This window comes from Gobio gobio (assembly GCF_949357685.1).
Source record: "Gobio gobio genome assembly, chromosome: 17".
Classification (NCBI taxonomy): domain Eukaryota; kingdom Metazoa; phylum Chordata; class Actinopteri; order Cypriniformes; family Gobionidae; genus Gobio; species Gobio gobio.
This window is the reverse complement of record NC_137110.1, coordinates 39,794,444-39,806,879: the sequence shown is the minus strand read 5'-3', so window position 1 is coordinate 39,806,879 and position 12,436 is coordinate 39,794,444. Positions and strand designations below refer to the sequence as shown.

General features: G+C 38.3%; 1 protein-coding gene across 2 annotated transcripts; it reads right to left on the bottom strand.

Annotated features, from left to right (window-relative positions):
- Positions 1-90: 90 nt before the first annotated feature.
- On the bottom strand, positions 91-12,228 carry cyp27c1 (cytochrome P450, family 27, subfamily C, polypeptide 1). 2 transcript variants are annotated; one of them, XM_079841047.1, is made up of 9 exons: positions 11,666-12,228; positions 10,181-10,371; positions 8,816-9,015; positions 7,633-7,842; positions 7,356-7,519; positions 3,923-4,086; positions 3,721-3,799; positions 2,621-2,824; positions 91-1,177 (listed from the first exon to the last, which is right to left on the bottom strand). In XM_079841047.1, the coding sequence occupies exons 1-9, from the start codon at positions 11,957-11,959 to the stop codon at positions 1,061-1,063; spliced, it is 1,623 nt and encodes a 540-aa protein (XP_079697173.1). In that variant the 5' UTR covers positions 11,960-12,228; the 3' UTR covers positions 91-1,060. The 2 variants fall into 2 exon arrangements, with proteins under 2 accessions (XP_079697173.1, XP_079697174.1); XM_079841048.1 differs by lacking the exon at positions 7,633-7,842 and having other exon boundaries at positions 123-1,177; positions 11,666-12,045.
- Positions 12,229-12,436: the final 208 nt, after the last annotated feature.

Genomic DNA, 12,436 nt, shown 5'->3' with positions numbered 1-12,436 from the left:
CCTCAAAGTCCCACGAGGCATGTTAGTGTAAAGTTTCTGAGAGGCACTTTGTGTAGTTCAGGCATGTTGTGACTTTTTTTCTCACAACATGAGACTTTTTTGAACAGAACGAACAACATATTAATGATACAGCAGATCTTCAAAGTAATTTATTATTACAAAATTTGGTCACATTCAAAAGCCTGTTTCCACATATCAAAAACGTCCACATTTCACAACCCTCAAAACAACATTCATTTTATCCAAAAGTAGTTCATTTTCAGCATGTCCCATTGTCCATCTATTGCCTATAAGGCTAGTGCACTAAAAAATAAGCACAATTTTGCATTTCACATTAAAATATTTTCCACCATAGAGTTTTAGTGGAACCAACACAAATCATCACTCTTGAATAACAAATTCGATCATTATAGCCATTCTGAAATCAAGATGGGCATTGTTGTGATTAGATGTGTTTTCTTTACACACTATTTAATATTAGTGTCCACAGGACAGGATATTAGCATGATCTTCTAAAGTAGAATTGTAGTTGTAATAGAATTTACTCAAGTTTGCTTTAGAAATTTCCTGCTTGTAAGCTAGAAGTCTTTAACTGTAAGCGTACATACAATGTTAAATAAATAATGAGCTTAGCTCTAAAGCTAATTTAATAGTAAAGCGTCTATATACAAGGTCTTTTTGACCATATTTCACACTTATTTTTAAGGCAGAGCAAAAAAAAATATATGAAACAAAATTACACTGCTAGTATGATGTAAATGAATTTGAAAAAAATGAGAATTTTCAAACACAATTCTCTAAGTAATTCGTATTGATTTGACAGCATAAAATAGCGCCTGTTTGAGCATTTTTAACATATTTGGTCTGCTGATTAGCTATAAATATTCAAACAAGAAAAAAAAAATCGAATAAAACGTTCTTAGAGGTACTCAACACAAATAAAAAACATAGTTTGTTAGATAAAAGCTGGAAGAGGCACTATTATACACAATGACATCTTTGGACTTCAAGAAGCACAGTGTGGATTATGGTTTACATTAAGACATAGTGTGATGACAGATTACTTTCGGTCCACAAATCTAAGGTTGATGGGTGCTGCTGGACAGAGCAGGCCATGCGTCTTAGCTTGCACATCAGTGGTCTGGGAAGACACCTCAATGTGGAACTTCTGCAGGAGCTGTGATAGAGGAGAACATCAGAACACCATTAGAAAATGCTGAATTTAGAATTTGAATTTGAATTCACATATATGACAGCAGTAATGACAGCAAATGTGTGCATGAGTTAATTAATCAGACTTTTTTCAAGTAACAAGTAAAGAAATGCATTACTTTTAAATTTATAAACAAAATATCCAAGTTACTTTTTCAAATAAGTAACACAAGTTACTTTGTTTTCCCATTTATTGACTGACACCTCTCCCGTCCCCATATTGACAGAAATCAGGAGTAAGTGCAGGGGCATTGTGTGCGCTATGTGCGAACATGATGGTTATTGTAGTTCTAGACTAAATGTGAGCATGCATTTGCTCCTCACTTGCAAAAAAAAACAGATTCAAAATTAATAAAACAGTGAAATGCAAACTCAAAGTATTACGCAAACCTGCAATAATTAAAAATATTGCATTACACAAATATACTTTATGTATTTAATCTTTTTAATTTAATTTAATTATTTTCACCCAAAAATGAAAATTCTGTCATCACTTCTTACTCACCCTCATGTTGTTGCAAACCTGTATGAGTTTCTTTCTTCTGCTCAACAACATGAGGGCCAGAATTTGAATTTTTGGGTGAACTATCCCTTTACCCAGTGTCTTTTCTGTTGACCTTTAATGGTCCAATTCAACCAATTCCCATTCTTCTTTAATCCAGAATGGCAGCACAGACGTTTAATCAAGCAGCGCTGTCTACTGTACAGGCGTAAATTTACATTTCCTTCAACCTGAGGTTTATTCAAAGGACCTTTACATTTGCCATATATAACTTTTTTGTTGTTATTAAAAAACAAACAAACAAGCCAATAACACAAAAGTAATGTAACACAAATGTAACACATTACTTTTCATAAAAAGTAACGCAATTAGTTACTTTTTCAGGAGTAACAAAATATTGTAATGCATTACTTTTAAAAGTAACTGCATATGACATACAAAAATACATAGGCTATAGTCCTATATGTATGCACGATTAATAATTAAAAGATTGAATCTCGATTCAAAACACAGAGAGAGCAGTGGTCATGTAAGCTATATAATAATAATAATAATAATAATAATAATAATAATACATTTTATTTGTAACGCACTTTACATTAAACAAAATCTCAAAGTGCTAAATATGCCTGAAACAGCTTCACAAACTACACATGGGATAAGTTATATTGGTAACTTTTAAGTTTTAAGATTATAAGAAAAGTTATAAGATATAAACACTGTTTTTTTACATTATGAATTCATTTAGATTAATTAAAAAAAATAATAGTCTAATTTGTAATATTTATAAATGGACTATTATAAATACCCCCCCCTTATGGCACGTTCCACGGTACATGAAAAATAGTACTGTTATGGTTGGGCTATTGCTTGATGCTGACTTTTGAGATATATACAAATACGCACTTGTGTGAGAGCCAGATGCATCTCAAGCTCAGCTATTCTCCTCCCGATGCAGCTGCGGATGCCATAGCCAAACGGGATGGAGCCGAAGTTGTCGACGCGGTCAGAGGCATCCTTGCGGATCCAGCGTTCTGGACGGAATTCTCCAGGAAGGGGAAAGTTTTCATCATCCATTGAGGTGGAGTAATGACACAGAGCCAGCTGAGTCTGTGAACACAGGAAGCTGTTGGTTATTGATTTTTAGTTAATGATTTAATAGTTTAGCATTTTACTGAGGCCTCCAAGTGGATCCCAGCCCCCTGATTTAGGTTATTCATTTATTGCACAAAAATCGTTCACTTTTGAAGCCATATCAATTGGCCAGCAGCCATATCACCCTGTAACCCAAGACTCAGTACCTGGATGGGAGACCTCCTGGGAAAACCAGGTTGCTGCTGGAAGAGGTGTTAGTGAGGCCAGCAGGGGGTGCTCACCCTGTGGTCTGTGTGGGTCCTGACGCCCCAGTATAGTGATGGGGACACTATAGTGTCAATAAGCACCGTCCTTCGGATGAGACGTTAAACCGAGGTCCTGACTCTCTGTGGTCATTAAAAATCCCAGGATGTCCTTCGGAAAAAGAGTAGGGGTGTAACCCCTGCATCCTGGCCAAATTTGCCCATTGGCCTCTGTCCATCATGGCCTCTTAATAATCCCCATATCCTGATTGGCTTCATCACTCTGTCTCTTCTCCACCAATCAGCTGGTGTGTGGTGGTCGTTCTGGTGCAATATGGCTGCCATCGCATCATCCAGGTGGATGCTGCACATTGGTGGTGGTTGAGGATATTCCCCCTTCTATATGTAAAGTGCTTTGAGTACCCAGAAAAGCGCTATATAAATATAACGAATCATCTCTTTAACGCGATGAACACAATGAAAAACAAGTCAACTGTGTTTTTTTTCTAGGCACATCCTATCCAGGTCAAGGTAATTTATTAATCTGAACTGCAAGAAAGACAGGTATGAAGCAATGCTCTACTTAACAGGGGCAAGTTTTGACATGTTTATAGCACAGGCATGTAAAAATATGCATGCACATCAAAGTCACATGATATATGCTCTTACCCCTTTAGGGATGAAATAACCTCCGATGATCAGATCATCCTGTGTAACGCGTCCGTTTCCAGGGAGAACAGGGAAAAGCCTGCATGTGTTGCAAGACGAAGGGAAGTGTTTACTGTATTTGTGCCATTAACTCAATAAACTTTGCAATAAATAACCAGAATTTTCATTTTTGGGCCTTTTTACAGTGGTTGGCATCGCTTACCTGAGCGTCTCTTTGACAAGACCTCTAATAAGGGGCAGATAAGCAACATCCTCTCCGGTTGGGACACGCCCACCCAGCACTCTGTCCACTTCCTCAAAAATCTCCTGCTGTATTGTGGGATGTCTTGCCAGAAGGTATGCACTCCATGACAGTGTGAAAGAGGTCTGTAGAGGGTAAGAGAGTAGAACATGTCAAGACTTATTAGAGATTAGTAATATCATGTCAACACTATGTAATTCATCTGTTGAAGATTATCTCTGCTACAGGGTCTGAAATTAACAAGATACGGGGGTGGGGGGGGTGTGCCCCTGTATTTAGTTATTGTTTAATTTAAGCAATATCACACAAGCAAGCGCATTGTTTTTCTGAAGTATCAACATGATGCATATCTGATAATGATTTATACAAGTCCAATAAACAAGAAGTGAGTATTAATTGTCAATATTGTCTGTTTTTGCTCTGTTTTGGCATGTCAGTTGCATAGCATTTTTTGAAGGAAATATTTTTTTTTTTTTTCAACAAAACAAATAACTGATTGAATGTCTCACACTTGCATCATTCCTGATATAATGAATCAGCTATTTTGAACGAATTGGTTGAATGAATGATTCAATGACTGATTTTGTTTAATTTCCCCATAGATTATTTCCCCTAATTTAATATTTCTTCATTCACAATTGTATTTTTAATACCATAACCTCATAACATCACTTATTATAAAATTGTAATTGAAGTGAAGCATTAATTCATACAAATGCATCTAAATGCCACTTCATATGCAGCTTCTGTGAAACTTTGGTGGTGCAAAGATGGAAGATGGAAAGATATTGATGCTGGTTTCATAGGTAACTAAAATGTAATTAATTAATTCAATTAGAATAATAAGACATTGTGACACTGTCTTATTATTGTAATATAATCCATATATTTAATACGGTTAGAAAAAAATGGTAAAAATGAAATTAACCACTGATTCCCCCCACCCCCCACAGCCTCCTGTAGGTGCTCTCTCTCTTCGCTCCTTCATCCTATAATAAAACACTTGCCCTGCTTTCCTCCATTAATAATTAGTTTTAACTCAGATATTGACTCTATCATGTGCGTTCAGCTCCACTGATCATAACGCACACGCTTTTTCTTTTTGGGTGACTAATTCCTTTTTTGGAGCATTAACTCAAAACAGGCATCTTGCCTCATAGAGCTAAAGAAAAAGCAAGACAGAGAGACAGACAGGCAGAAAGGGAACGATTACATGACAGGATTTGGTTAATGATTGTTAATGTGATCCTACGGCTGAAAGAAAAAGGGAAAGATCAAAGGGAAGAGGACGCCAACAGACACATCAGCGAAACGGGAGAATATTGGTGGGTCTTGTTTATTGTGGGTGAGACGTATGGGGAGAGGTCAGCATGGAGTCAGGTGACATTGACACTAACATTCATGGACACCCATTATGATCTGACGTTCTATATCAGATACAGATAAAGCAGCACAGTAAAGATTACCTTTATATGAATGCATTATTGAGAGAGCGATTGCGTTTGAATGAATTCAACCTGGCAGCGTCTCTCTGCTAATCGTGAAGCTGTGGGTTTTAAGCTGGGCATACACTGTGCGATTTCTGTGCGATTTCAGCAAGGTTACCTACTCACACTGCACACTGAGTAGATTGCATGCGATGTAAAGCCAAAGCTCGCGGTTTATGTGCTCACACTGTGCGGTCCGATCGTCAAGCGCGACTTGTCTGCTCACACTGTACGAGTGAAATATGCGCGATAAAACCCCTTTGCCTAGTTGCGACGATAGACCGTGGTGTAGGCTATTATAGAGAGATAGCCTATCAAATGTATCAGCTATCGATATCAAGAGGATTTAGCATTTCCAATTTATGTAAAAAAATTATCATTATTATTGGGGTAGGCCTACTTTTATTATTAAATTGATATTACATTTCATTTGTCCCCGCAACAATTTCACAACGCATCAACATTATGCTGCACAACAAAGCTCTTACTGTATTCATGTCGACGTTGTGTTTGCTGTTAGTTGTGGTGAAAGCATTTTGTGAGAGAAATAGCGTTGCAATGACGAGATCACTGCATTCACGCGATCAACAGACTGCCTGTGTACTCAATGCTCATCACTGCAGCTTTTCATGTGATGGAAAAAGATCTAAAAATAATGCTATAATCAACACTTTGACGATTCGTTCATCTCGACGGCTCTGATGGTAAAAAAAGTAGTTTAGTGGGTTTAGAGGGGTTCCACATGTTACAAAGTTCGTAGAATAAGGAGGAAGACGACAGGGTCGCGTGGCTGGGACTCATGTTTATTCAGAGCTCTCAGATACAAACAAAATAAACTTGCGCTCACAGCAGCTATCCGTCTCTCTGCTCCACGAGTGCCCAGTCCGTCTCTCTCTGGCCTGGCAGCGCTTGCTTGCAGAGTCTGACAGTGTCTCGCTAAACCACGCCCCTCTGCCACATAATCTAATACTCATTTCAAATGCAAAGATGTCAGCCAATCACAACAGTGGGCGTTTTCACAGAAGTCTCACAGCAGACGCGCCCCTTGAAACAGAGCATTCAAGCCAGAGGGCTAATATCAGTATAGAAAAAATGCATACTTTTTTATAAAAGTACACCTCAGGAAACATTATAAAATAATTAAAAAATCCATGCCATGGGACCTTTAAAGATCTCTTTTCGTTTTCTTTCTTGTTGCATTAAAGATGAAATTGTTCAACTTCTGCTTTTGCGCAGACGCAGTGAGGGGCGACCAGAATTTCTGACATGGCAGAAGTTCATCTGACCATCCGATTGCCGATCAGGAGAGGTTTGTCACCTTTCGTTTCCCCCTGTACACTGAACGAACACCTCACGACAAACAACGCACGATAAAGTTGAAAATCGGCCCAACACAAAAAAAGAGTAGCACGAGTCAGAATCCAGCTTGAAATCTGACGAAAATCGCACAGTGTATGCCCAGCTTTAGTTACTAAGATGCTTGAACTTTTCAGTTTCTAAGCTATTTTATTGATAAATCACAGTGTCGACAATACATTTTCCGCGATACTGAAAGAGCACTGCTGTCTGTATGTGTGTGCGTTACAATGTTACAATGTAGTTTAGAACGATGATTAACATGTACAATAAGCTGTTTAAAACCGTGCATTCACCTGATCAATTTTAATTATCCAAATGGTATAATCAAACATATATTGTGGAGTGCTCTCGGAGTAAGCCTTTTATATGCATATATTAATTTTAACTGTTGGAAACTGAGCGTAAAAGTAGACTTAGAAGATTTCTTAATCTGTTGCGCCCTCTATAGGCCATGATCAGTGACCAGTCGACGTCAAGCTTCATGAACCACAAATTGAGAAGCATTGACATCTTATCCCCTTCCCAGCAGCCCATGGACCAGTTCTTACCGTGTCCACTCCAGCCAGAAGCATTTCAGTCATGTTTGCGTAGATCTCCTCTAGATTCATCTCTCTGGTGACCAGCATGTGAGTCAGCAACCCTCCTTGAATCTCTTCGCCTTTCTTCATCTTATTTTTGATCTCTGAAAGCCTCTTGTCCACGTGGATCTGGCCTAAAACACATTTATACAAATGTTTAACAAAAAAAACTGTAGCGAACAGAGTTGTAAAAGATCAACTTTGTCTCTATGACACTGAACCCCACTACGGTTTCCTCTGCTCTTACTGAATTTAAAGAGGCCGTCCCATGAGCTGCAGAATTCCTCCCAGGGTTTGGGAATTATGGGACGCAGCCATTTAGGAATGGCACCGGCGTACATGGTGGTCTTAAAAGAGCTGAACATGAGGTGCAGTGCAGCAATGTACTCTTGACTCTTCTTGGGAATTTCATTCTCCAAGCAGCCCAGGCGAGCCTCGTACAAAATGGTCGCAACACCTAGGAAAGAGTTAAATATTTAAACTATATCATATTGCTTCACATTTATGTACTTTGCCTATTAAAAATGATCTCCTACAATTAAAAGCAATTACTTTCTAAGGTTTTTAATGTGCTAATCTGAATCTGCCCTGAATCTTCAGTCCACTGTTCTATTTAAAATAAGGTGAAATCCACAAACACACACACTTGAGAGGGCTCATCAGAAATTATACTTCCAGTTGAACTCCTATGTAAGAATTTAGTTGGCAATTTTCTTTAACAGCAACAAAAGGCCACAATTAAAAGGCCATTAATATTCAGAAAACATTCTCAATCTAATTGTACTAACTCAATTGGATATAACCACAAATCTGAATTGAGCTGATTAATGACACCATTGTCTTCTGTAGAGCTGCTTTATAGTCGTTTTAAAGTTGTTTCCTCGTTGATGAACTTTGCAGCATTCAATGTGACTCAATTGATTTATAATAGATATTTATTATATACACTAATAGATATTACTTACTAGATGAACTTTGCAACATTGACGCTATAACAAACTGAACTGAGCTGATTAATAACACTGTTGTCTTTTGTAAAACCAAGCAGATAGAGCAACCATTAACTACCATAGTAGGGAAAAAATACTATGGTAGTCAATGGATGCTCTATCTGCTTTGTTACAAACTTTCTTCAAAATATTTTCTTTTGTGTTCAGCAGAACAAAGAAACTCATACAACTTGAGGGTGAGTAAATGATGACAGAAATGTCCTTTTTGGGTTAACTATCCCTTTAATTAAAAAGAAAAGAAATCAAACCTCTATGAAATGAAAAACCTGAGTCATGTTGACTGGAATCCAAATCCTGTCCTCTAATCAAATCATGAGTGTAAAACATAATTTATCAGACCAGTTTACCTTTAATACATAACAACTAGATTTTATCACAAAAACACACACACAAACACACACACAATGCCCTCAAGCTCACCTTCCATGGCATATTTGAAGAACAGGTCATTGATGTTAAGGACAGTCTGGCCGTCGTCCTGCTGGCTGCGCAGTGTCTTCACTCTCTTCACCAGGTCGACCACCACATCATTAACCTCAGGGGAGAAAACAGTCACATCTTTGGGCCGCATAATCAGCTGGCGCAGAACACTGCGCATCTTCAGCCACTCATCACCCTCGCTGGAAATATAAATCATCATAAATTTGTAAGCAGAGATAGGAATCAAAATAAACAAAAAAAACATTGGGATATTGCATACATTCACGTGACTAATTTGTCATTTATCTACTGTCATTCAAAAGTTTGGGGTCTGTAAGAATGTTTAATGTTTTTAAAAGAAATCTCCTGCATTTATTTGACAGTAAAAACCTCTGCAAAAATAGAGTTAAAAATAGAAATATTGTGAAATATTATTACAACTTAAAATTTTAATATACAGTGCATCCGGAAAGTATTCGCAGCGCTTCACTTTTTCCACATTTTGTTATGTTATAGCCTTATTCCAAAATGGATTAAATTCATTATTTTTTTCCTCAATTCTACAAACAATATCCCATAATGACAAGTTTGTTTGAAATCTTTGCAAATGTATTCCAAAAAAAGAAAAGAAAAGAAAAAAGAATCCCTTTAATGTCTTATTCTGCATGGCCATATTCTACATCTCTTGATCCTACCCAATACCTAAACTTAACAACTACCTTTCTAACTATTAATAAGCAGTAATTATGAGTTTATTGAGGCAAAAGTTGTAGTTAATAGTTAGTTAATGATGATAATTGGACCCTAAACTAAAATGTGTCCAAAAATGTGTTTGTGATACCTTTTTGAGAACATTATTAAAGACCATTTAACTTTGAACAAATGTTTTATTAATGTTACTGGAAGAATGTTTGTTCATAACTTTGAGAGAACCTTGCCACAACGTTCCCTGTAAGCTAGGTAATTTATTCCTGTGATGGGAAAGCTGAATTTTCAGCATCATTACTTCAATCTTCAGTTTCACATGATCCTTCAGAAATCATTCTAATATGCCGATTGGGTGCTCAAGAAACAATTCCTATTATTATCAAAGTTGTGCAGCTTAATAATTTTGTGGAAACCATGGTTTCAGGGTTCATTGATGAACAGAAAGTTTAAAAAAAAATGTAAAGCCAATTTTTGATCAATTGAATCTGTCCTTTCAGAATAAAAGTATCACAAATCTTATTGATCCCAAACTTTTGAATGGTTGTGTAACATGTTTATCCGAAGTGACAATAGCAGTTATAATATTAACATTAATAACAGAAAATAACACCTATAACATAACTCTAAACTACCCTTGAGATAGCAGTAGGTACTTACGCTGAGATGAGTCCGGTGGATCTTCCCCTCATATCTCTGTACTCCTTCCAGGACTCCATGTTGCCTCTCTGAGGAGCCACACCTTCAGTCCTGAGAACCTGTGCCACCATGTCTCTGTCAGCGATCGACACCACCAGCTGGGGTCCAAATCGAGATTTAAAGATCTTCCCATACTTCTGCGAATGCTCCATCTAAAAGAAGATTTGTTAACTTGATTAACATGGATCTCATATCTTATCTATCTCAATGTAACTTTAGTTGGATTTGTTTTTTTCTTACACTTAAAATGTTCATTTTAAAGCTGAGTTCAGGCTAATCTACATTAAAGTCATCAGGAATATATACACCTTCAGAAATATCTCGAGTAGTAATTGGGCCCTAACGGTCCTTTGTTTAGATCAGTTTGAGTATATACTTTATGTACTGTAATGCTGGCTTTCCTTTAAACTTGTAACTGCTTTAGTGATAACAGGTGACAACAAAACTGTGATATACAGCAATAAAATATCTTTGCCCATATCACTTCCTGGCTGCCAATATCTCTGTTTCCACAAAGACCATATGGCTACTAACTGTTCAGTATGCATGAGAAGACATTTCCCGGTATAGATGGCCCATTTGCAAATACTTGAAGCTGTTTGCAAATAAGGCCTTCACTGTGAGCTTGCCCAATTTCATCCCCCTTCTCTCAAGTCGTCTGTAGCCTACCATTCCTGTTGAGACGACACAAAGTCACCTCTGTCTCTTCAGCGATCTGAACTTTCTACACTGTCCAAAGACCACTTTGTTGCACAATATAGCTGATCCCTTATGTAATGTAGATTAGTACTAGGCAGCATGAGGCACTTTCATGTTTATGTTTTCAGCACACACACACACACACACACACACACACACACACACACATGGCATTTTAATTATATTGTCGTAGATGTAGTTCTGTATCATGTTTAATACCATTTCTTGAATTCTTGTGCATTCAGTCTGAATGGCGCAAACCCGTGTGCACTTTGTTGCACATTGAAGCTGATACCTTATGTAGCCTTCATGTAGATTAGATTAGTAGTTTACTAGGCAGCATAATGTAGGCCTATATGGCCGTCTTTATCGCTGCATTCTTGAGGCGCGTTATATAATTCGAATTTGATCCTGTAGGCTATGCATACTGCGCTTGATTAAAATTAGTTTTGCGACTGTCCCTCATGGTGGGGTGAACTCGCCGTTTTATGCAACTCCAAAAGTAATTCAACACCTCACGTGTCCGTTTTTACGTAGACGAATTTAGGTTATTTTCCAATCAAAGCAACAGAAATTGCTGCACTGAAGTAAATGCGATTTGAATGGAATGGAAAATACCCAGTCACAATCTTTGAACGTAGGCTATTGAAGGTGGGAACTTAGTGCCATGCGAATGCAAACACACAAAATTGCTCTTTTCAATTACAACGCGTCTCATCTGACATATAGCCTACCGTCTCCACTCACCTGGATCTCATGGATGCGGCTGAATCCATCCCGGTAGAAGAACTCAACGAGGTTCGCGAAAGTGCTGGGTCCGGGCATCTCCTCGAGGGTCTTCACTCTCGTCTCCTTCTGCACCTCCGCGGTCGGGGGCACCGCGTTCTCGCCCTTCATATCCGTCTGATTGTGCCCCGCGATCTCCAGAGAGCCGCTCGCCGTGGACTTGTGCAGCCCGCGTGCTTGGAGGAGAAACTGCTTGCATGACTCCTGGAGCAGATTCTTGCGGGTCAAGTGTATAATAGAGCTTTGAAGAGCCATCTCAAAGACTGTACAATGTGCCACCAAGTTGAAGTCAAGAGCTTCTTCTAGGTGTGGAAGTGCTCGCAGACGCAGACTTGGAGTGAATGCGCACTGATGCGTGGTGAGCAGCGACTTTTAAAGGGTCCACGGGAGAGCTGCGGGATCAGCGAAGGGGATTGGACATGGACACTGGAGTTTGGCACTGGGGTAAACAGTGGTCCTCACGTATTCCCATGAGGCAGTGGACGTGTGCCATGAAAAGCTGAAGTGACGGATTTTATTGTTGCAAAATAAATTGGTGTTGGTTGGAAGCTCTTGAGCTGACCGCATTAGCAGCCAGACGTTAGCTCTCTTAACCCTGTGTAAGAAGAACTAATCAGAAATTATATTAGTCACAACAATTTATGTAAACTCTATCGTTATCGTTATAGAGTGCGGTTAATGTAACTTAAAACTTTTTGTCATCCTAACAGCAAACAGATAGGTGAGTAGTGT